This window comes from Miniopterus schreibersii, assembly GCF_964146895.1.
Source record: "Miniopterus schreibersii genome assembly, chromosome: 19".
Taxonomy (NCBI): Eukaryota; Metazoa; Chordata; class Mammalia; order Chiroptera; family Miniopteridae; genus Miniopterus; species Miniopterus schreibersii.
The window spans coordinates 11,621,289-11,645,934 of record NC_138119.1 but is presented as its reverse complement, the minus strand read 5'-3'; the positions used below and the strand labels follow the sequence as shown (position 1 = coordinate 11,645,934).

Genomic DNA, 24,646 nt, shown 5'->3' with positions numbered 1-24,646 from the left:
GATCGAGCTGTAACTCATGTACAGTTTTACAGCCCAACTGAAGTCTCAGTTCAAGCCATTAAATGTTAAGTACTTACTTCAGGCACAATCCATATTGGGATGTGGTCTGGTCTTTAAGAAAATGGCCATCTATCTGAATTAAAACAAGACTTACAGCCCTGGCAGGTGTGGTTCAGTAGTTAGGACATTTGCCCATACACCAAGGGGTCATGGGTTTGATTCACAGTCAAGGGCATGTTACCTGGGCTGTGGGTTTGATCCCCGGCCCTGGTCAGGGTGTGTGCAGGAGGCAACTAATCGATATGTCTCTCTCATATTGATGTTCCTCTCTCTGTCTTCCCCTCCCTCCCTTCCACTTTCTCTCTAAAAATTAATGGAAAAGCCCCGCTGGCATGGCTCAGCAGTTAAGCATAGACCTATGATCCAGGAGATCGCTGTTCAATTCGGTCGGGGCACGAGCTCAGGTTGTGGGCTCAGCAGGAGGCAGCCAGTCAATGACTCTCTTTCATCATTGATGTTTCTATCTTTCTTTCTCCCTTCCTCTCTCTGAAATCAATAAAGACATATTTTTAAAATAATAATAATAAAAATAAATAGAAAAAAAGCAACAGAAAAAATATCCTCGGGTGAAGATTAACAAAAAGCAAAACCAAAAAAACTAGACATGCATGTATTAAATGATTAAAAGCAATACCAAGTCTAAAACAAAAACCCAAAAGCTACATTGAACATAATTCCTAAACGAAAAAGGAAAGACAATAAATGTTTTTTTGTGATGACTACAGAGAAAGATGTTGGATACATCTTGGGAAGACCTCGGTAGGAGTTAGCTTGGTACAAAAGAAAGGAGAATATGTTCCAAAAAGGAACATAACTTAAGCAAAAGCTTTTAGTTAGTGATCATGGGACCTGAAGCATAGATAGCAAACAGTCCTGTATGACCGATATGTAAGAAAGATACTAGTTAGAAGCAGAGGAAAAGGGAGGAGGGAGACAGATTATGGAAGGCCTGGTGTGCCGAGATGAGTAGGCTAAAATAATTGGACAGGAATAGGATGTCATTTTAAGTTCTTGAATAAGGCTGCTTGTTACTTGTCAAAATGCCTTATTGTAGCAAGAAGACAAGGAGACCTTCTAGCAAGAAGATAGGAAAGTTCACGGATGAGGGGGAGAGACGGCCAGACAAAGAGGTTGGCATTGGGATGAAATGGAGGAATCTGAGAGTTATTTCAGAGGAGAAGTCCAAATGATGCTGTTCCTACTCCCTGGAGTCTTCTGGAGAAAATCACACAGTCTCACAGACTGGTACCTTTAATAAATTCAGGATCTCCAAGCTTGGAAAATCACTGTCTCCCAGTCCCTACAAGTAGCTATTTCAAACAACTGCTTCTTTTTTCAAATTCCTTTCCTCACCACCTCCTTGCTCATCTTAAGCAGAATCCACAACCATCTTCGGAGAAAACAGAAGTAACAAGTGAGAATTCCACCAACTTTTTGCCCTCTACAGATGCACTAAGCTGCGTCCTCACACCTCTCTCATCCAGTAGATGCATCCATATTATCCGTCCAAGGCTCACCTTTCCACTTTACCATAAGCTCTGTGCACTTGGGGCCCAGCTGTGTCTGTCTTGCTCACCACTGTAGCCTTTGTATTTAGCACAGTGCCTGGCACAGCTCAGGTATTAACACATTGGTTGAATAAATCTGTACCCTGTGTCTCCTCCTACTTAGAGGGCTTTATGCCTCACGTCGTCAAATCCTTTATTTATTTATTCATTCATTTATTTATTAAATCCTCACCTGAGGACATAGTTAGAGAGGAAGGGGGAGAGAAAGAGAAACATCGATTTGTTTTTCCACTTATTTATGCATTATTGGTTGATTCTTGTATGTGCCCTGACTGGGGATTGAACCCACAACTTTGGTGTATTGGGATGATGCTCTAACCAAATGAGCTACCCGACCAGGGCAGAAACTGATAATTATAACACAGATAGAATAGAGTACAAGAGACAGACAAGGGGTGAAGCTGGAGGGGTAAATAGGTAAGGGGCTGCTAGCAGAATTCTGCATTCAGACGGTATTACTTGTTTTGCATCTTCTTGTATTTTCACTCCCCTTATTTTCCAATTAGATCATACATTTCTTTTAATTAAAAAGGACTTTTGCTATTCCTGTGATTTGAGTAGTGCCACCTACTCTTGCCCCCAGAGTGTGTTGTGGTCGGTGAATTGATAGAGCAACCAGAGTAGAATGCTGCCACATTCATTATGAGGTTGAAGTTATTACCTCATAACCTTGTAAAGTAATTATCAGAAAAAGCATAGGCTTGAGAATCATACAAGGTCTTCAGTCTGCCATTTACTAGCTCTCTAATTTGTAGATAGGTTATTTAACCTCTTTAAGCCTCAGTCTTTTTCATTAGCAAGAAGGATATCTCAACATTTAATTCATATGGCTATCAGAGGATTAAATGAGATATTTACATAACATCTAGCAAAGTGCAATCAATAAATGCAGCTCTCGTTCTCTCCTCTCACTTCCCTCCCCCGAACTCCTAGTCCATTCTCTTCCATCTGCCCCACACCTTGCTCCATAAGCACTTTCTAAGCCTCCCTCTCCACTTGCTCCCTCCTTTCAGCCTACAAATGTCTTCAAACTCTCAGCTAAAAATAGTCCCTCTCCCAGTCCAACGCCCATCCTCTAAAGCTACCTTTCCATTTCTCTGCCTCCCTTTACCAACACACTCCTTAAAGGAGTTAACACTTCCCATCCACGTTGCATCAAGGACCCTCAGGACCCTCAGCTCTGGAGCCTGGACTGGGGGGAGGGGGGGTAAAAAGGAAGTCAAGACACAACCACTGTCTCCAAGGAGGAAGGCCAGTGGTTTGGGAGTCAGTGGTCTGCTGACTGTCTTGACTTCTGAACTTCCATTTACTTTTCAACTTTTCACAACCAGCTAACTTTCCAACCCCTCCCCCCTTTCTGCTAGAACTTCTGGTAAAATAATTAAATCCCAAGGTCTCTCATTAGTACTCATCCTGTGCTGAAGCAAGCTATACCATTGATCACTTCTTTTCAAGCACACCCTTTTCTCAGCTAAAAGTTTATTAAGGCCTCTAACCCAATCCCACTGAGCCAATGATTTCACTTTCCTGATCGAAAACCCATAATGTCTCTGTCTACTGCCTATGGGAAAAGCGTGAAGTCTTGAGCAAGTCTTTAAAGGCCTTCCATAATCTGGTCTTTTTCTTTCTTCACTTCTCTCTCAAGCAGCCTATGCTCCAGACATACAGAATAAATCACCACTTTCTGAGTATGCCCTGTGTTATCCGCTGTATGGCTTATGTTCACCCCATTATCTGGGAAGTATGCCTTTCTCAGAGCTGCCTAGTGGGTGGGGAACGTCCACAGCCCCTCGAAATCTTTTGGTCTGGCCCTGCTGAGGCCTCACTAAAGAGAAGCAGTACCAGGCATCGCATTAGGGGTGAGTTAATTAAATGTTTGACTAAATACAACAGGCTAATTTTTAAATATATATATATATATATATATACACACACACACACACACACACACACACACATATATATATTATTGATTTCAGAGAGAGGAAGGGAAAGGGAGAGAGAAACATCAGTGGTGAAAGAGTCTTCATTGATCGGCTGCCTCTTGCATTCCCCCTGCTGGGGATTGAGCCCACAACTGGGGCGTGTGCCCTGACCAGTAATCGAACCTCGATCTCCTGAATCACAGGTCGATGCTCAACTACTGAACCACATCAGCAGGGTTAACAGGCTAATTTTTAAGTTGATAATTTTGTATGGCCTTCGAATAATGTTATAAATATCCAAATGGCCCTTGGCAGAAAAAAAGGTTCCCCACCCCTGGCTATTAAATAGTTAAATCCATCCTTCTAAGTCTGCTTCTTCAGCCCTATTAAAAATAACCTAAACTTCTCTATATTCTCATAATTCTTTATTGATTTGAGAGAGAGAGAGAGATTTGTTGTTCCACTTATTTATGCATTCATTCATTGCTTCTTGTATGTGCCCTGACCAGGGATCAAACCCACAACCTTGGTGTATTGGGGTGACACTCTAACCAACTACCTGGCTAGTGCTGTAAGATGGTAAATAGTTTTGCCTCATTTAGGAACTCTGACTTACCTTCATTGTTTATTTCTTTAGCAGCTACAAAGTACTGACGGTAGGCTTGTTTCCTCCAGTAGTTCAATGCTGTGCTGACACCTGCTGGTCACATCTGATTTGGCAGCTCTGGCCCCAGCACCTTCCTCTCTCAACTATTAAGGGTGGGGACAGCGTGCCACCCTAACCCAGCCAGGTACTGGAAGCATATGCTCGTGGTAACATTGCCCCACTGTATCACCCTTCCCTGGAGACTCCAGGAACACATTCAGGTCTGTTGGTCTTTGGCTTGCCTCTGGTATCTCTGGCTTAAGTTCAGTTCAATCTTCAGAACTTTCCCCATTGACCCACCTACCCCAGTAATTTGTACAAGATTTCAAGGAATTGGGCAGCAAGCAAAGAAACAAGCAGAGACAAACAATTTGAGAACAGGGTATAATCACTCCTTCTCACCTCAAAGAATCAAGACTATTTCCTACAGAATGCTATTCCTTTTGACCTATGTTGTATTTCTAGGAGGTTCTTGGGCCATAAACCTTCTTGGTAACTGTAGGAAGAACCGGAGGTTGAGCAGAGAGTAGGTAGGCGGGGCTTGAGGGGTGGGGCCAGGCCAAAGGGCCTCTTACTTAGGAGTTTCTCCATTCGGTCAGCTCTTCCGGAACATCCAAGGCAAGACTGGCACCCAGTGCACAGCAGGTGAGGGACGGGCAATGACAGAAGGGTAGGCTTTAGGGGCGATGGTGGCAGAAGAGTCCTGGCTCTGTCAGCCTGATCTTTTCATATTGTGAGATTGACTTGATAGCAGTCTTGGGTTCCTAGTGGAGAGGTCCAGCTCAGTTTACCCTGGGGCAAGGCAGCCTCAGAAAGACAGACATGGTTTGGCATGGGTGGGGGCAGGGCTGAGGCCAGGGGGTAGAGATGTGTGTGTGACAGAGTACTGAGAGATGAAAGGAAATCTTAGGAGACATGGAGGTAAATGTAAGGGACAGAGAGAGAGAGCATGGCCGGAGGATCATAGGGCAGGTCCCAGACAGGAGAAAATGGGAGACTGAAATAGAGAGAGGGAGAGGACATCGGACCAAACAACTGAGAGCTGGGTAACAGGAAGGCCAAGGAGGAAGGAAGGCCCAGATGGAGCAATCTCTTCTCTGGGCTGTGGAACATGGTTCAGAAAGCCCCAGGCAGAGCCAGGAACAAAGCGAGGTTCCAGGTTCCCATTGGACTGACAGCTGGGGAAGAAAACCCCCTAGGTACCCATCTCGCCTGACTCTTCAGACTCCCATTTTGGTTTGGGGGAGAGGGTGAGGCTGCTCCTCACTGCGGTCACAGCCACATCCTGCAGAGCAGGGGAGGGGGAAGTAAGAAGCAAAACAACTAGAACCAGAGGCAAAGACCACGGGGAGAGAACCCTGGACATGTGCAGCTGATGGGCTACCAGGAGGGTCCCCAGTTCAGCCTCCAGTACCGCCTGCCACCAGCTGAGGTGCTTGTTTCTCATGCTTTCTCAGTGTGCTTCAACAGCACTGATGGCATTCCAGGGAAGGAAGTTACTTTGGATTATTTGGTTTGAAGCCCATTTTTATCATTTGCTAGTGATTTGGCCAAGTTGCTGGATTTCGCTTGGTTTCAGTTTTCTCATTGTAAAATGGGGATACCTATCTTACAAAGGGTTAGGAAGACTGAGATAATTCACATAAAGCACTTGGCACACAGTAGGTTCTCAATAAGTGTTATTTTTATCAAGACTCCAGAGGCCCCTCGCTTATTTATTTCTCGCTTATTTAAAGGCAGTACATCACACTAGTTGACATGGAGTCAGAAAAACAATAGTGTTTGACCTTGGGTAAATTATTTAAACCTCAGTTTGCTCAGCTATAAAACAAGGATAGTAATACCTATGCCTCATAGATGTATGGTACATGGTCAGTGTCCAAAAACAGTAGCTGGGAGAATTCTTTGCCAGGTAAGACTTATCTTCTCCACTGGAGGAGAAATAGCCTACTTCCCCTTAGAACTTAATTTGTGGTGGGCTAGCCTCCTGTGTGTCCCCATTCCTCCTTCCTCTAGGCTTCTTTAGAGATCAAGATTTCTTACTGTAGCAGAGGAAAAAAATAACAAGGCATAGGGGACTGAGGGGCCCAAGGGGAAAAGATGACAAGCAAAGATGATGACGAGACAGAAACCAAAGAGCCAGAAAGGGGAAAAGCCATTTCTCTCTTTCTAAGGAAGCCTGTGGCCTTTCTTCTGGCTGACCACATACTCACACTCCCACCCCACCCCCTCTCCAGGAGCCATGGAGTCCTTCAGCTCAAAGAGTCTGGCACTGCAGGCAGAGAAGAAGCTACTGAGTAAGATGGCCGGTCGATCTGTGGCTCATCTCTTCATCGACGAGACAAGCAGCGAGGTGCTGGATGAGCTCTACCGTGTGTCCAAAGAGTATACGCAAAGCCGGCCGCAGGCCCAGCGGGTTATCAAGGACCTCATCAAGGTGGCCGTCAAGGTGGCTGTGCTGCACCGCAGTGGGTGCTTCAGCCCCAGTGAGCTGGCCCTGGCTGCCCGCTTTCGCCAAAAACTGCGGCACGGCGCCATGACTGCGCTCAGCTTCAGCGAGGTGGACTTCACCTTCGAGGCTGCCGTGCTGACCGGCCTGCTGACCGAGTGCCGGGATATGCTGCTGGAGCTGGTGCAGCACCACCTCACGCCCAAGTCACACAACCGCGTCCGCCGCGTGTTCGATCACTTCTCTGACCCGGGCCTGCTCACGGCCCTCTATGGGCCCGACTTCACTCAGCACCTTGGCAAGATCTGTGACGGGCTCCGGAAGCTGCTGGATGAGGGAAAGCTCTGAGAGCCCTCACCCCAGCACGTTCCACCTCGAGGACATGGCTGCCTGGGAACGCAACAGACAATGGGCTTTCTAAACTCTGCTCCTCGGCACTAACGCTATTCAGTCCTCAGGCTTGCTTCCCCAAGAGTGTTTTTGACTCTGACACCCCCCCACCCCCAAGTTGCTGGTGGAGAAGCAATGCTGAGGGTTGAGGCCCCTCTCCCACTCCAGCCCCAGGGCAGGAAACACAGCTGCCTGAAAAGATGAAGTGAAACTTGGATCTCTTATTTCCTCCATAAGGGATGTTTGAAACAGGGAAGCCCCCTCCCTTATGAACCCTGGGCAGAGGGCATAGCACATTTTACCCCTCTAGGGACACCAAAGACAAAAGGGGTGAGGGGCCCTTTGAGACATCCTAGACCTCCAGCTCTAGGCAGAGCCAGAACTGATACCAGAGGCTCTGTTCTGGAGTTCAGGAAGAAGGCGCTAGGGCACGGGAGTCTCAAAGGGGAAATAAAACTACTAAAACATGCACAGGGCTCAGTGTTTAATCTCTCCAGCTCCTTATATTTTATGACCATCATGGTGGTATATAAACACCACTTATCTCAGCACTCACCATTTCCATACAGGAGATTTCAGGCATATTTCCAGTATCATTGGGGTTCCCTTGCCTACTTCTGTGTAAGAAACAAACACTACTCCGGATCAGTGCTACATTGCAAAAAATATGCAGTGAGGAGCAAGGCATAGATCGAAAGGCTCCGGTGGGGAGGGGTATAACAAAAAAATGCCCACAACAAAAGGACTCCCACAACTGTCCTCCTCTTCGAACTCCAAGACAGTTCTTGTTATGTCCCTTAGCCTCACACAGGCTGAACAGAGGAGCAGGTTAGAATTGAGGAGTCCGATACCTACATCACTGTTTTTTTCTCATAGAGTTGTGAAGAAGTTATAGTGAACTGGTTAGCCACGAATAAGCCCAAATTCTTTACTTTGAGACTGAGGAAAAGGCCTGGCACAGTCTACCACTTCTTCAGTGGATTAGATCACTGATTATCCCACCCTCAATAACATGCTTGGCTAAGAAGGTGGACAGCCAACAGTCACTAGCTCACTGTTCCTGGGTTTCTCTCACACATGGCTATAAAAAAATCTCATTTTTAGCTAAGAGTGGGAAAGAATAAAGTACAGCAAATAAATATTACTTCAATATAGCACCAAATAAATTAGGTAACATAGTTGGAGATGGGCAAGAAGTTGGGGGTTGGGGGTAGTCCCTGCCTCCCTGTTCTAAGGCCAACCAATGGTGAGAGGGATGGGAAAGGCAGCAGGGATGTAAAAAGAACCTTTGAATCTAAAGGACAACTCTAGATTCAGCCCAAGAACTGAGAAGGGGTCAATTCCCCACCCCCACTCTTGCCAATAAAACTGCCTCAGGCTGAGGTACTCTTGATGGGACCATGGGCTGGGCAGGAGTGAGGATGGGCTGGGAAGCTGTGTTCTTGAGCCTCACCTCAGGCTCCCCTCCCCCTCAAGTTGCTCCTTCACCATCTTGCTTCTCTCAGTCAGCTCTGGAGGCATCAGAGTTTGAAGATTTCATCCTCTTGGTCCCGAAGTGTCCGGGTTCGAGAGGTCCGGGTCAGTGGCACAGGGCCTAGGACTGCTCGTTGCTGCATCCGAGGGGAGCTCCGGTGGAGACCTGAATCCTCCCCAGGTACCCTGCAAATGAGGAAGGGGGAGAGACTGAATGTCAAGGGAAGAACCTGAGAACAGGCAAGTGATGGGGGGTGTGGGAAGCTGTCCTCCTTCCCTAGCATATCCAAGCTGGTTGGTCAAAGATGGACTCTCAGTCCCCTCTGGGTAAATCCAAATCCTACTGCTCCTCCATAGACGATCAGAACAGTAAGAACAGTCAAGTATCTTACTCCAGTGAGAACACAAAACCGTTTCCCACTGCCTCTAGCCATTCTAGCAGCCACTGGCTCTGCTCATGGTCTTGGGGCCACCGGAGGAAAGGATTCACCTCGCTTCTGCTGACACTGTGCTTTCTTACTCGTGTATCTGGTCAGGCAAGGCTGGAAGAACAGAGACATCTAAGAAGGGACTTCAAAATAATCAGTAACACTCACCCACTTTCCTCTTTTTTCAGCTTCTGGGTAGCAGCCTTCTTTGACAGGCTGATCTGTGAATCAAGCTTCTTAAGGAAATCAGAGGCAGAGAGGTCATGGATGGGAGTGGGGGATTCCTGGGCAGGTGTGGGAAGGACTTCACCATTGGCACGTCCTGAGCCTGTCTCCTGTTTCTTCCTCTCAGCTGAGTGTGGCCAAACTTCATCCTTACTTGGCTGTATCTCTTCCTCTCCATCTTTCTCTTCCTCAGAATCCAAACCAGTGAACAGGTCTCTGGGCTCTGTCAGGATGGGGATGTAGAGGGTTTTCTTCAGGAAGATGGAGTCATTAGTATAAAGGCGGTTTGCACGTTTAATCTGTTCCATCTTAAAAAAAATAGTCACCACAATTAATGACAGTAATAATGATAAATGTTATATTTCTATAGCATCTAATGCCTTTAAAAGTACAGCCCTGGCTGGTGTGGCTCAGTTGGTTGGAGCGTCGTCCCATACACCAAAGAGTTGGGGTTCAAATCCTGATCAGGGCACATCCGCGGTCAGGTAGGTACAGGAGGCAAGCCAGCCTGTCAATGCTTCTCTCTCTGTCCCTTCTTCTCTCTCTGAAATCAATGAGAAACATATCCTTGGGTGGGGATTTAAAAAAAAAAAGTAATTGTACAGAGTCTTATCTGACCCTATAACAACCAGGCTAAAGCATAAAAGGCTGATCTTATTCCGACTTTATTGATCAGTGGTTTTCATGCCTTTTGGTCTTAGGACACTTTTACATTTTAAAAAAGTATTGAGGAAAGTCCTGGCCGAGTGGCTCAGTTGGTTGGAATGCCGTCCCGTACACCAAAAGTTTGTGGGTTTAATTCCAGGTCAGGGCACATACCTAGGTATTGGGTGCAACCTCTGGGAGGCAACCAATCAATGTTTCTCACATCAATATTTCTCTCTCTCCCTTCCTCTTTCTCTCTCAAATCAATAAATATATCCTTGGGTGAGGATTAAAAAAAATTATTGAGGAAAAAAGCTTTTCTTTATATGGATTATAGCTATCAATATTTAAGGTATTATAAATTAAAACTGAAAAAGTTTAAAAACTTATTTGAAAATAATAAACCCATTACATGTTAACAGAAATATTTTAATAAAAAATATATTTTCTGAAATAACAAAAAATGTAGTAAGAAGAGAGGCACTGCTTTACATTTTTGCAAATCACCTTCATGTCTGACTTAATAGAAGACAACAGGATTCTCATATCTGTCTCTACATTCAATCTCTTGCACTATCACATGTGATGTAGCCTTTTTTTTTTTAAACTTTTTTTTTAATTTAATTAAAACTGTATCTCAACAGTTTCAGCTGGTTGTCTGTACTGTTCCTAGCTGATTAGAATAAACTGAAATTACCAATTCACATGTGATGTAGCCTCTTGAAAACACAGTACACTCATGAGAATGAGAATGAAAAAGGCAAATATAAATCTCATTATTTCTATGAAAATAGTTTTGACCTTGTGGATCCCTGAAGAGTTTCAGGGATCCCTAGGGGTCCCTAGGCCTCACTTTGAGAACTTCTGTTAAAGATGAAGGAACTGAGGCTCAGAGATACTAAGTTACTTGTCTAAGATTATCTAGAAAGTTAATGACGGAGCTAGGGCCTTTTTACTCCTTCTGGGAATGCTTTCCACACTACAATATTAATAATTTCATTGACCAAATACTTATTTAGTACCTACTTATTCACTGAACATGGTGACTGGCATTACCATCTACCTTCCTCCCAAGGTAGAAATATTGTCACCCTCAACTCATACTTTTCTTTCACCACCCATATCCAAGTGGTCAACAAAAGTGCTGCAAAACTCTCTCATGTCTGGTTTTGTCTTCAGTCTACTGCCATCACTTTAGAACAACTAATATTTCTCATCTGGGTATTGAGAGTTTGGCCTTTCTCTCTCCATTTCTACTCATCCTTCACCCTGCTGACATCTTTCTTCTTTTTCTTCTTCTTTTTTTAGAGAGGGAGGAAGGGAGAGAGAGAGAGAGAAATATCAATGTGAGAGAGATACATTTATTGGTTGCCTCCCACCTGCACTCCGTCAGGGGGATGAGGCCCGCAACCTAGGCATGTGCCCTGACCGGGAATCCAACAGTGCTCCAACCAACTGAGCCACACTGGCCAGGGCACATCTATCTTTCTTAAAAAATTAATCTGATCAACTTATTACCCAACTTATAAACCTCCTATGGCTACTCAATGGCTCAGTTAAAATCCAAATTAGCATTCAAGGGCATCCTCAGTCTAGCCCCCATAATGTCTAGCCTCATCTCACTTCTTCTCCCACCTATACATTTTGCCATTCTGAACTTCTCATTTTTCTTTGAGTATTTCATAATCTTTCACACTTTCGTGTCTTTATCTGCCTGAAATGCTTCTCCACTATCCCCTTCTCTGCCTGAAAAACTTCTATTTATCAACTCTCTCTCCCTCTGTGTTACCTTCTTCAGGCTCCCATATTGTAAGTATCATTGTAATAATACCTATCCTATTATATTATTATTCACCTCTTCGCATATTTGCTCAGACTCTGTGAGTCCTTTAAGGCAGGGATGGTGACTTGCTGTCTGTATCTCTAAGGTGCTCCTCAACATCGCACAAACTTGGCACATAGCAGAAGCTCATTAACACTTTATGAATAAACAAACTAGGTAATAAAATATAGAAACCACAGATACAGTATGTCAGTATATTATTATCAGAGGCCAGGCAGCCAGTTATATTAAAAACTCATCCCATATTGGCATCAGTTTGGGAAATCATATTTCTTATGTCTGTCAAACATCTAAGCTGTTTACACCCTGGGGCAAGACTATTATAATAAGCTTGATTAATAAAATCTTATGCTATGATATGATTTAAAAATAAAATCAGATTGCCCAGCCAGTGTGGTTCAGTGCCTGAGTGTTGACCTATGAACCAGGAGGTCATGGTTTGATTCCCAGTCAGGGCACATGCTCAGGTTGCAGGCTTGATCCCCATTAGGAGGCCTGTAGAAGGCAACTGATCATTGACTCTCTCTCATCATTGATATTTATTTCTCTCCCTTCCTCTCTCTGAAATCAATAATTAAAAAAATATTAAAAATAAAATCAGATTAATCTGAACAATAAAAAGAGTTAAAATTGGCTTGCAGTTTTGTACTTTGCCAAGTGCTTTGATGCTATTAATTTTATTTTGCCTAGATAAGATCCTAGGTCCCTTCTAGCTCCTAGATGTTATATTAATCTGTAAGCTTTCTGTGGCTTCTGTTATTTCCTAAAAGTACCATATAAGGGGGCATCACTCCACTCTTAAAAAGGATGTAACCAAGGCCAAAGCCCAGAGGAGTCCTAGGCCATCAAGGGAGCCTTTACGAGCTAGAAAGGCCATTAGAATCTAGTTAGTTTAACAGAGCAGTACAAAGTGAGAATTTTAGAATGAAACGACCTGGTTTGAATCCTAGTTCTACTAATTAGACTTGTGCAGTCTATGGCAAGTTATCTCCCTAAGCCTCAGTTTCCTTGCCTTTAAATGGGAATAGTTACACCTATCTACCTCATGAAGTCTTATGAAGATCATACAAGATAACATTTAGAGCCTGGAACACACTATGTGTTCTTTATATGATACACAGGTAACAATTTAGTAAATTATCATTATTTAATACATCTTCTTCATTTTACAAATGGTGAGGAAACTGAGGCCCCAGACAGGGGAAATGACTTATGCAGTCACTCAGCTAGTAGGCAGCACAATGAGACCAGAACCTAGACTTCTTCTTCCCTAGACTAAAGGGATTTTGTGCTCAGAAAGGTACAGGGCTGTAAGAAAACCTCAATCAGTAAGTATTGATTCACTAGTAGCACAGTTCCCCTCTCCATACAGCTTCTGAGTCTCTGCTGCTAGGGAGGGGCTGCTCAGTACTTTCATATTGACTGACTTTGTTTAGATCATGCCGTCTACCTGAAATGTTCAGTTTCCTGAACCCCCAGTCTCCATATGTGGAAATCTTAGCCAGACTTTCACATATTAAAAAACAATCTATTACGCTTTATGTGTTGGGGACTATGCCACACTCTAGAGATATAAAATTGAAAGAAGGCCCTGGCCGGGTAGCTCAGCCAGTTAGAGCATGGTCCCTATACACCAAGGTTTTTTGGGGTTCTATCCCTGGTCAGGGTGCATACAAGAGTGAACCAATGAATGCATAAATAAGTGGAACAACAAAATTGATATTTCTCTCTCTCCCTTCCTCTCTCTCCCTCTAAAAAAATCAGTAAAGCCCAGCCGGCGTGTCTCAGTGGTTGAGCATCAACCTATGAACCAGGAGGTCATGGTTAGGTTTCTGGTCAGGGCACATGCCTGGGTTGCAGCTCTATCCGCAGTAGGGGGCGCGCAGGAGGCAGCTGATCAATGACTCTCGTCATTGATGTTTCTATCTCTCCCTCTCCCTTCCTTTCTCTGAAATCAATAAAAACATATTTAAAAATAAAAGTGAAAAAAAATTTTTTTTGAAAGAAAATGGTTCTGTCCCTTAAGGAGAGTATAGGCTATTGGAAAGTCAAAGATGTAAAATGTGTAAACAACTGGATTAGATGGGTTTGTAGAGAGAAGCAGAGGAAGGAAGTTCTAAGTCTTTCAAGGCCTTTCATAATGGCTCCCTTGAAATGTGCACTGATGTCTACCCCTACTCCCTTCCAAATAAAATTAATCTTTTTAAATTTCCCACCCTTTGTTAATACCGCTACAAATTCACCACATTCTGTCACCTACAATCATTATTTGTGGCCCCATTCATTTCTCACTAGACTGTAAATTATATGAGGGCAAAAACTATACATTTTATTTATCTTTGTATCACCCAAGATGGTTACCAGATTACTTTAAACCTACCAAACATTAAAATGTGGGCTAATGTGGGGTGGAGGAGATCAATGGGGGGGGGGGGGAGAGGGACATCTGTAATACTTTCAACAATAAAGATAAATTTTTTAAAATGTTGGCTAAATTAAACAGGATACTGAAAAAAACACCTTCATCAACTTTAGTGCAGTATATTTTTACACCTATCACACATACCCTATGCATGACCTGAAATGTTTGGTGTAGAGAGTACCTTGGAAAGAAGGAGGCAGAGCATTGAGGAGGAAAAAAGAATAAGGAGAGACTGGCACTTCAGCAACTTAGAACTAAAAACCAGCTCTCCATGATTTGCTGTAAATTTTTAATCACTCTCAATTAAAAAGTTTCTATGTGGCTATCAGTACAGACTTTGTAGTCAGACAGACTTCTTTGAATTTCCACACTAATGCCCTTTAGTTATTTGACCTTGGTCAAATTGGTGAACCAGTCTAAGTCTCAGTTTCTTCATTTGTAAAAAGGGGACAACAATTGTATGCTCATAGGGTTGTGTGGATCAAATGGGCTAATGTACATAAAGCCCCTAGCAGAATGACTGGCAAAATAAAAGGAAGCTGCTCCTCTCCACCAAGACAGTGGGACAGGATTTGTCCCAACTAGACAGTGCAAATGGGAAAACACAAACAAACACATAAAGGTGGATCAGACAACACTATTAGGAAAATTTCAGAGGAAATGGACTAGAAGGGCCACTCTCCTGAGGAATAAATCTCTTCTAACTGGTTGTTCACATCCCAATCCTGGAAGACTCACCGTCACCCCGTATTTGAGTGCTAGTCCAGCCAGGGTGTCTCCGGGCGCCAACTGGTGCTCCAGGCGTCTTTCCCTCACTGGGGAGCAGGTAGACTGCACCAGGCTTCCATAAGAACGAGCCCGGCTCCCTTGGAGCAGTCCTGACCCCCCGAGGGGGTCCTGTCTAGAGGGAGAAGCCATCTCCTCACCCTGCCGGCAGCTGAGGCTGCAACTGCGGGATGCCCGGCTAAGTGACCGATAGTGACAGGCCCGGGGACTGGGAACGGATAATCAGATTCCTTTCCCTTTCTCCCCCAAGTCTCCCCTGGTACTACGCACCCTCCTGCACCCTCGCTTATCCTCCCTCCAAGCCCCTTTCCCACAAATCTGTACTCTTGAGTATTCAGTCCCTACCCGAGTCTCTCCTTAACACCCCTCCGACTTTCGACCCTCTACAACTCGCGGCGTTGACCTTTGACCTTTGACCCCTAGACACTTTCCTAAATCAAAGGTTCAGTTTTCCCAGAGGTCGGGCAGCCTGGCCTCCCGGCCCCTCTACGTCCCGTCCAGGGGTTGGCCCGTTAGGGTTGAGGACAAATCAGGCCCACCCAGGTGGGATGTCGCCGCCGACGAAGCGCGTGATGATTGCGAGAGTTTGAAGTACACTTTCCCCTCAGAGATCCTCACGGGCCGACTCCGCATCAAATGAGTCACCCCCTCAAATTCGGGCTCCACATCTATCCCTCCAAATGCCTTGAATATGACAAGATGCAAGGGCCTGGGTACAGCTGGAAGGCAGGTTCTTTGAAAAAAGACTTCATTTCCCAAAAGGCTCAGCGCCTGCGGGGGTCGCAGGGGACCACAGGAAATGCGAGCCCCCTTCGCGGGCTGGAGGCGGGCTTTCGGGATCGCGCAGTGCATGCATGGAGGCGCGTCCCCGGAAGTACGGAGGCCAAACGCAAACAGACCAGAAGGAAAGGAGACGCCCCACTCTTGCTACGGTGGCCTGAAAGGAGTGGCGAAGGCGGTGCAATAAAATTTATTTCTGGGACTCACAGTTGTGATGTCTTTCAAGAGAGAGGGGGACGATTGGAGTCAACTCAATGTGCTCAAAGTAAGTGCGAGAGGGGAGCGTCTACAGCAGCTTCCGCTGCCTTCTGAAGGCCGTGAAGGAGTTGTTTTGTTGCTCTGGCAACAGATTGGGGGCCGGGAGGGAGTCAGTCAACTAGTGCTGGGCTGTGACCCCTTCTTCTCTCTACGATCTCTGTTCTCTCCATGGTCTTTAGTCCATCTGAGTCCTTGTCCCTGTCATCTCCCTGCCACCCCTTCCGCCTATCCCGCTTATCCGTCCGGACTTCTCCCTCTTCCGTCTGCAGAAGCGAAGAGTCGGCGACCTGCTGGCCAGTTATATACCGGAGGATGAGGCGCTGATGCTACGGGATGGACGGTGAGGGCCAGAGTGGATCAAATCTGAGGGCTCTGCGATTAGAGGCTCAGTAAACTTTTGTTATTAAGGAGAGCGGGAGTATCTAAGATTTTTTGGTGTGGAGTGAGGGACAGGGATGTGGGTGGTAGAAATTGGGATAGTTGGGAGTAGGGCTTTGGAAAGTATTGCTAGGACTGGTTGGGACCTACGGCAAAGACTCCACTCCCCAGGGACTATTGATATTCTCCTCTTCAGCTTTGCTTGTGCCATCTGTCCCCACCGACCTGTACTGGACACCCTGACCATGCTGACTGCCCACCGTGCAGGCAAGAAACATCTGTCCAGTAAGTTTGCAGGAAGAAAGGGGATAGAGAATAAACCCTTAAGTCCTCCCGTACACCAGAAGGCTGTGGGTTAGATTTCCGGTCGTACGTAGGTTGCGGGTTTGATCCCCAGCCGGTGTGGCGGGTGTGGGAGGCAACTAACTGATCAATATTTCTGTTTCACATGGATTTTTCTCTCTCTCCCTCTCCCTTCCTCTCTCTCTAAAACAATAAATAAATTTTAAAAATCAATACAAACATATCCTCGGGTGAGGATTAAAAATATATATATTAAAAAAATAATAGCCCTGCCCTGTGGCTCAGTTGGTTGAGCTTCGTTCCTCCCATGCACCAGGAGGTTGCCGGTTAGATACCTGTTCAGGGTATATACCTGGGTTGCAGATTCGATCCCCAGTAGGGGGTGTGCAGATGGATATTTCTATCTCTCCCTTCCTCTCTCTATAATCAATAAAAACACATTTTAAAAAAAATAAAATGTATGCAGACTACTCATAGTGTTTTGCTTTTAATTCTCTTCCCTTTCTCCTCAGGCCTGCAGCTTTTCTATGGCAAGAAGCAGCCAGGAAAGGGAATGGAGCAGAATCCAAGACAGCAAAATGAATTGGAGAGGGAAGAGACCAAAAGAGAGGTAATCAGAACTGGAAGTGTGTGTTCCAGGGAGGACCATACTGCATAACTTAGGCTTGAAGTGTTATGGCTTCTAGGAAGAAGCTCTGACTCTTTCTTGCATCTCCATACCAGGCTCCTCTGTTAACCCAGACTCGACTTATCACCCAGAATGCTCTACATAGAGCTCCTCACTATAACAGTTGCTGTCGCCGGAAATACAGGTCTGTGGGGTGGGAAAGTTGGGTAGGGAGGAACAAAAGGAGATAAATAGATGTGTTTTTTCCCCCATCACCATTTATCCCCCCTATACCCTCTTCCACCTTCATCCCCCCTCCCCCTGCAATCACCACACTGTTGTCCCTGTCAATGAGTTCTTCCCTCTTTTATTTTTGTTTTTGCTCAATCCCTCCACCATCCTAGCCTGCCATCCCTCCCACCATAGATGGTTCTTAAGTGATTGTTTTCCAAATTGTATTCTCAGGAACACTAGTGTTCTAGAGACGTTAACTGGCATTTCAGGAAAAAGAATTTTATGATTAAAAAAAAGTATGGGCCCTAGCCAGTTTGGCTCAGTGGTTAAAGTGTTGGCCTGCAGATCCAAGGGTCCTGGGTTTGATTCCAGCTAAAGGCACGTACCTCAGTGGCAGGCTCGTGGCAGTGGGGTGCATGCAGAGGCAACCAGTCGATGTGTTTCTCTCAAATCAATGTTTCTCTCCCTTTCTCTTTTTCTTCCACTCTCTCTGAAAAGCAATGGAAAAAATATCCTCAGGTGAGGATAAAATAAATAAATAAAAATTTTAAAAAGTTTGGGAAATGGTACTTTGTAGGATTACAAAGTAGGATACTTTTGAGGAATAGTAACATTAGTATATTTTAAGGGCTCTACAAAGTCTTAAGGTAAAAAAATTTTTTAAATTTAACCTAGCCTTTTCTAAATTCATTTGATTACAAAAGCCTTTCTATGCAGGACATATTAATATCTTGAGGAACACAGTTTAGGAAGCATTGCTTTAAGGGGTTGGTAGACACAAGAGAGATAGCCCTTTCCTTGACTGCTTTGACAGATTTTGATTCTGCTCTACCCAGGCCAGAAGCCCCTCGTTCCTCTGTCTCGCCTTCCCCTTTGCCACCCCCAGAGGTTGAACTCCAAAGTGGGAAGACCAGTAGGGACCCTGAGCCTGGGGCTGGCCCACAGGCTACGGAGTCAGCAAGTGTCTCATCCCCTGCACCTATGAGCCCCACGAGAAGACGAGCCCTGGATCGTTACCTCACCCTTCGAAGGTGAGTATGCAGAATCACTTTTCCCTTTTGTCCATGACCCTCCTCTTTGCAAACCTTCTTAATTGTTTTTTCCTTGTCCCACTGACTTCTCAATAAACCTTTCTTGACCAATTCTATTTTCTCTGATGTTTCCAGCTCTGGATGGATTCCAGATGGACGAGGTCGATGGGTAAAAGATGAGAATGTTGAGTTTGACTCTGATGAGGAGGAACCCCCTGATCTCCCCTTGGACTGATACCCTCTTTCCCCATTTAATTCACAAATAAACTACAGCAGGCGCTGGGAGCCTAACTTTCCTCAAGTCTGGTTCCTTGTCCCACTTCAGGATTTCAGAGGTGTTCGTTCTCAGCCCAGCCAATCCTTCCCTGCAATGTACACAGCTGCCCATACTTCTAACCCCTCCCCCACCCTCTACCAAAGTCATGCCAAGCGTCAGCTGCATGCAGCCCGGTGCCCTATTAATAAGTCTGTCAGAAAGAGGTCTTTGCCCTTCATGTTGTCTGCCTTCTTCACTACCTCCACTCAAAATCCTTCCTCCTTCAAATCACATGAGGATTGTGGGTAGAAACGGGGGGGGGGGGGTCTGGCCACATCTGGAAACAGGGCTGAGGCTAGGTATTCTGTGAAAGTAGAAGAGACTAAAGGCATTGACAGGATTATGGGGAACACCAAGGGAAGGAGCTCCCCCACCTCTTCCAAGTAACTTGAACCTCCCTGTTGATCCCCAGAGTATAAATAATCCCCAGATGAACTGGCAGTAACCCTTGGGGGTTAGCGCCAAGATTTCCACCCCAAAGCCCAAGAAAGGAGGCAGGCAGAGTGGAGAGAAGGACCTTTATTTACAGGAAAGGGGGATAGAGAAGGATATAAGCATTCAGGGCTCCCAGCTCTAGATGGTAAAGGCAAAGGTAGTGTTATCTCTTTTTTTGCTGGCGACCTGTAAAAGAGGAAGAGTAAACACAAGTTTTGTTCCATCTCTTGCTTTCTGCAAAGGTGGTCTTCTCCCAGTTCCTTGACCAGACTCGTAAAGAGTTAATATCTTAGGCCACAAAACATGTCCATGTCACATTAATAAAACAAAATAAGAAATGACAACAAAAATACTATGTTTCCAAACAGGTATGTCTAGCTTCCTTTCCACTTCTCTGCAGGTGTATATTTGGGGCAGGTGAACTTCTCAATCTAATTTCTGACCACTTATGGGATTTGAACTTCTTATGAGAATATCACTTTGGCAGCACCCCCGGCTGTTAGTTACTAAGTCAGCTTTCAGGACTATCCCCCAGCTTCTGCGCCTACTTGACCCTCCCCCCAATACCATGTCTGCAGTTACTCACGTAGTTCATTGTTCCGGGTCATGGCCTGAGCTGCCCGAGCTCGTGGCCCCTGCTGTGTAAAATGGTAGCCGAAGCGGACGATGGAGGGACACTGTTCAAGCACGGTGGCCATCTCCATCTCCACTGCATCACCAGGCCACTGGCGCTGGGGAAGGCAGAAATGAAAGCTGTCAGCTACGCTCTCTGGGTTGTTCACTTCCAGACCACCCACCCTTTGGGAGGTCGAGAGGCTTGTTTCTCCAGAATGGGTGATGAGAGGTGCTGATTTGGCTCCAGTCATAGAAACAATAAAGGAAAATCAAACAAGATCAAATGAGATCTTGACCCAGTGGCTGCCCCAGGGAGGAGACTCAGTGAGTATTTGCTGAATGCAAAGCCCAAGGGAAGGGAATGCTGACCTGGTTGTCTACACGGAGTTCAGTGAGTGTGGCATTTTCCCGAACTGCCTTCAGCACAGCCATGAGCCCTGTGCTGCTAATGAAGTTGGATTCAATGTTCAGACTCTGGAGGCTACGATTCTCACGCAACATGTCAGCCACCGCCTGGGTAGTAGGGACTTGGGTTAGGATTAGGGAACAGTTTCACAGATAACTGAGGAGAGAAAGAACAGGAGCGAGAGGGAAACACAGCTCTTTGAGACAAGTCCTTGAGGAGCTGTAGGTGGGGCAAGGAGAGATGGAAGTAAGGGTAGGTAGTAGGGGAAGCAGGGAGATTAAGTGTGCAGTGGAGTTGGGGGTGGTTGAGAGGGTTGTGGCTCTTTGGGAAGATATGATTTCTGAGCTGTGAGCCATAGGACTGAGGGTAGGAGTCTCCATCAGGGCTACCCTAATAGAGCATGATGGGAATAGCAACCCGAGCACAACCCTTTATTATGACAGCCCTGCCAGAGATACATGTCAAGTTATGGGGAGAGGGCTAGGGATAACAACCAGCCTTACGTTGGCAATGGGGTCACCACTCTTTGTGGCCACCAGACTGAAGCTCCGGACATGGGTATTTGCCTTCATGGCCTCACACAGTTCAGTTAGGATGGGTATTGGGATGTCCTGTCAGAGGGGAACAGGAGATGGTGGGCTAAGGAACTCATATATCAGCAGTTATCCCAGTGTCATTATTTGAAGGATGGGGGTCAAATACCTGTATATTATTGAGGTTCACCTCCTCCAGCTCCTTGTCATTACTTCGAACACTCTTTAGTATCTCCTCAATGTTTGTGGGATTTGGGGGCTCATCTGGCACTGGCTTATACTTGTCAGGCTGCACCACACCTGTGGGTGAGGGTAGGAAGGAAACCCTGTGTTCCCTACAACCTCCTCCCTGTTGGTTCTCTTATCATTTATGCACATGTCTTCTCCCCGATTCACCTGTTTCATCCTTTGCTACCTTTCCTGACTCTGGGACTGCCTGCCAAGAGCCCTGGGGGCCATGCTCCCAAACATACTCACTGCTAATGCCTTCAGTATTGCAGATTTCTCCACTGCAGATGGCATCATAATATTGCTTGTTGCTCATCAGTGTGTACATGCCCAGAATTGCTGGAAAGAGTAAGCAGAGGGGGGACAAGGAATGAGAAGGAATTTGTTCCAAGCCACCCCTCTTACCTCATTCTGAATCTGTTGCATCTTTTCTCCCAAAGAAGTTCCCCCTCCCTTGGCCCCAGGGGTCCCTTCCGTAAATTGCTTAAGGCAGTAGGTTTTAAAATATTGAGACAGGACTAAAGGAATGTCCCTAAGGAGCCACTAGAGGGTGAGGAAGTCTATCAGACTTCCTCCTGTTTTCAGCCAGAATATTTTTACTTTTATTTGCTTTATAATCCCTGTAAAATTGCCCTTGAGATACTAACTTATTAAATTAAAAAATGGCCCTAGCTGGTTTGGCTCAGTGGTTAGAGCGCCAGCCCTCAGACTGAAGAGTCCCAGGTTCGATTCCAGCCGAGTGCACGTACCTTGGTTGCAGGCTCAATCCCCAGCCCCTGGTGGGAGCGTACGGGAGGCAACCAATTGATGTGTCTCTCTAACATTGGTGTCTCTCTTTCTCTCTCTCTCTCTCTCTCCCTCTCCCTCTCTCTCTGCCCCTTCCACTCTCTCTGAAAAGCAATGGAAAAAATATCCTTGGGTGAGGATTTAAAAAAAAAAGAATGAATAACATGAACAAGCAAATGAAAATTAAAAACCACCACCTGAGGTTTTCTCAAACATCCGTGTCCTGGTTCAGGGCCTTCCCCATTAATCACATGTGATGAATAGGACCCCCTGCCCCTGATCTTCCCACCATCCTAAACTTCCCACAGCTGCCTACCTGCAATATCACACATTTCAGCATCTGTGGCATTGGCCAGTGCCTCCTCCAGCTCAGGCTCCAGAGTGATCTGCTCCTGTGCTGGAATTTCCCTTTTGGGCTGAATATATGGTTTCCCTGATGGGAAGAGGAAGGATGGTTCAGGTAGAGGTCATTTCTGCTAAGATCCAGGCCTCCAGCTTTCTTTGCTTCTCCAGGTTTCAGAATGCTGGGTCACTAGGGGACACTGGAAAGCCTGAATCCTCTACAAGCTCAGGACTCCTGTGTCCCTTGATCTTTTATAATAGCTGAAGAGTGCAAGCTGGCATGCAGGTATCAGAGCAGCGGAGTCCCCAAGCAGCTAGGAGCTGGCAGGTGAGAGGGAAGTTGGAGAGGGGACATGTGAGATACAGCCATTTGGGTTCCAGGAGGCATGGATGTTAGGGTCTCCATACCCTTCTTCTCGCCTGTGAAGGGCACCAAGTCATCACGTTCTTTGACCTCTAGTGCCTCCTGCTCCAGGTACTGCAAAAGGGCCTCTCGGTCCAGTGGCCCTGTTGGGCTCTTCTTTGTCTGGTCACGTTGTCTTAGTCCAGCTGGCAGGAGCATGTTCTTAGGGATGAGTTTTGGGGAGCAAGTCAGACCACCCTCTGACCTGGGGCACCTCCAGGGCTCCCTAAAACATCTCCAGACACCTTTTCCCTGGTCCTCTTGGGACTCCAGGCCCTGTAGGTAGCCCTGGTCTCAGCCGCCCGGGGCCCTGTACCCTTCCCCAAATGCCTAGGGACTGCCCCAGGTTCCTTGTGCTAGAGCCCCTACCTCGGGGTCCATCTCTTGTAGCTCGCAGTCCAGCTGCTCTAGCTCCTCGGGGCTCAAGGTCCTTAGGATCTCATCTTCATCTATGTCTCTGTATTTCTCCAGTTCCTTCAGATACGATGACATGATGGCCCCCACCCCCTCCCCACAGTGTAGCACTCACAGAGCCTGGGGAACATGGGGAAAGTGGTTGGACAATGGAAAGACCTACATGGACAAACATAGTAGGGACACAGAGACCAGCTAGGGAGAACAATAAACTGGATGCCTTAAGGTTAGAAATCTAGTTGGGCATGGGAAGATGGGGGAAAGTTAGGGTTAGTTAGAACCAGAGCCTCCTTCCTGCTTCCCCAGCTTTCAGTTGCTCTGGACGAGGATCCCAGGATCCAGGCTAGACTTGCCTTCCCACTATATGACGGAGAAATCCTGGCCGCACCCCTCCCCTTTACCTCGCCCATTGGGCCTCCTGACCTAACACAGCTGCCTGGAGCCCTGCCAACACTGTTGGCCCCAGGCCCAGTTCTATTGAAAGGAGGAAGGGGGCAGAGAACTCCAGGGATATTCTCCCTCTCTTCCCCATAATCCAGTCTTTTTCCTAAACTGGTTTAAGAAAGCAAGGATTGGGGGAAGAGGGGTAGGGACACGATTCTCTTATCCCACCCTCATTTCTTCTTTTATTTTAGGGGATCAAGATTTCACTATGTTTGCTAAAGCTCTAAATCCTAAGGGAAAGCAAGGGCACAGAGAAGCTGGGGGAGCGGGTACTTCCAGGTTGGGGGAAGGGTGGAATGGCCTCAGGAGGAGGGGCTGAGTCCCCATAATTTGTCCCTGGCTTTGGACAGGAAGGTGACACCAGACCAATGGGTGGGAAATGCTTTCTAAATGGGATAGTTTCTTTAAAAGCAGTGGGAGAATTAAACTTGCACAATCTTTTACAATATGAAAAATACACATAAGCTACACATACACATCATGCTTAATAGGAAAAAGCCAGAAAGTGTGTGATATTTACATTGACAATATAAACTACACAGTTAAAGGCTATGACGGACAGTAGCAGAAACATACACTGAGTGACAGAGAGACACACTTTGTATTATTCCCAATAGGAGCCACTCTTCCCATCTCCCACCAGGCTCTGACCCATAAGCCCCCTGCCTTCCCCACCTACCAGTCCTGATGGCCACTTCCCTCACCTCCCCTTCTGTCGGTCAGTCTGTCTGTTCTACTGGAGCACTGTCCCTGCGGCAGGAGGAGCCCAGTGCCCGGGTGTGGGGGGAAAGGGTGGGGGAACAGTGAGCTCAGCATTTTATTATTTTAGCTCTGGCCAGGTGGGGGGTAGTGGGAGATCACATATACACAGCCCCCATACTCTGCCCAGCCCTGAGAGCCTCTAGTGGCCACTAACAGCCATGACACCTCCTCCTTTTCTCTTCATACAAGCCTAAGCCCTAGAAACTGGAGTTCTGCGAGAATCAGGTAATTCTTATTTGGTGTCTGCTATACTTAAGGTAGTGACTATAAGCTGATATAAAGGTGAGTATAAGGACTTTGTTTTGGTGTCTAATTTTAGTGTTTATAATCTAGTTGGAGGAATGAATACCTTACAATTTAAGAATGGCAGCTCCCTGACCAGGTAGCTCAGTTGGTTAGAGCATCATCTTGATACACCAAGGTTGCAGTTTCAATCCCCAGTCAGGGCACATGTAAGAATCAACCAATGAATGCATAAATAAGTGGAACAACAAATCGATGTTTCTCTCTC

The 24,646-nt window shown here is 46.1% G+C and overlaps 4 protein-coding genes across 7 annotated transcripts; 2 read left to right on the top strand and 2 right to left on the bottom strand.

The window, feature by feature from the left end:
- Nucleotides 1-4,775: 4,775 nt before the first annotated feature.
- On the top strand, nt 4,776-7,507 carry TNFAIP8L2 (TNF alpha induced protein 8 like 2). The gene is made up of 2 exons (XM_081121972.1): nt 4,776-4,844; nt 6,437-7,507. Exon 2 carries the CDS (start codon nt 6,442-6,444, stop codon nt 6,994-6,996), a length of 555 nt encoding a protein of 184 aa, XP_080978098.1. The 5' UTR covers nt 4,776-4,844; nt 6,437-6,441; the 3' UTR covers nt 6,997-7,507.
- On the bottom strand, nt 7,507-15,751 carry LYSMD1 (LysM domain containing 1). The gene is made up of 3 exons (XM_081121971.1): nt 14,813-15,751; nt 9,108-9,472; nt 7,507-8,697 (listed from the first exon to the last, which is right to left on the bottom strand). Exons 1-3 carry the CDS (start codon nt 14,990-14,992, stop codon nt 8,559-8,561), a joined length of 684 nt encoding a protein of 227 aa, XP_080978097.1. The 5' UTR covers nt 14,993-15,751; the 3' UTR covers nt 7,507-8,558.
- LOC308549422 (sodium channel modifier 1) lies at nt 15,688-18,747 on the top strand. Of its 2 annotated transcripts, XM_081121969.1 has the most exons (8): nt 15,688-15,905; nt 16,168-16,238; nt 16,473-16,561; nt 17,092-17,189; nt 17,303-17,391; nt 17,919-17,939; nt 18,257-18,451; nt 18,587-18,747. In XM_081121969.1, exons 1-8 carry the CDS (start codon nt 15,855-15,857, stop codon nt 18,684-18,686), a joined length of 714 nt encoding a protein of 237 aa, XP_080978095.1. In that variant the 5' UTR covers nt 15,688-15,854; the 3' UTR covers nt 18,687-18,747. The 2 variants fall into 2 exon arrangements, with proteins under 2 accessions (XP_080978095.1, XP_080978096.1); XM_081121970.1 differs by lacking the exon at nt 17,919-17,939 and having other exon boundaries at nt 15,731-15,905.
- Nucleotides 18,748-19,271: 524 nt separating this feature from the next.
- TMOD4 (tropomodulin 4) lies at nt 19,272-24,164 on the bottom strand. 3 transcript variants are annotated; one of them, XM_081121967.1, is made up of 10 exons: nt 24,078-24,164; nt 22,885-23,049; nt 22,521-22,677; nt 22,087-22,203; nt 21,234-21,323; nt 20,926-21,056; nt 20,727-20,834; nt 20,187-20,330; nt 19,789-19,933; nt 19,272-19,388 (listed from the first exon to the last, which is right to left on the bottom strand). In XM_081121967.1, exons 2-10 carry the CDS (start codon nt 23,005-23,007, stop codon nt 19,366-19,368), a joined length of 1,038 nt encoding a protein of 345 aa, XP_080978093.1. In that variant the 5' UTR covers nt 23,008-23,049; nt 24,078-24,164; the 3' UTR covers nt 19,272-19,365. The 3 variants fall into 3 exon arrangements, with proteins under 3 accessions (XP_080978093.1, XP_080978092.1, XP_080978094.1); XM_081121966.1 differs by having other exon boundaries at nt 24,053-24,155; XM_081121968.1 differs by having other exon boundaries at nt 22,885-22,989; nt 24,053-24,123.
- Nucleotides 24,165-24,646: the final 482 nt, after the last annotated feature.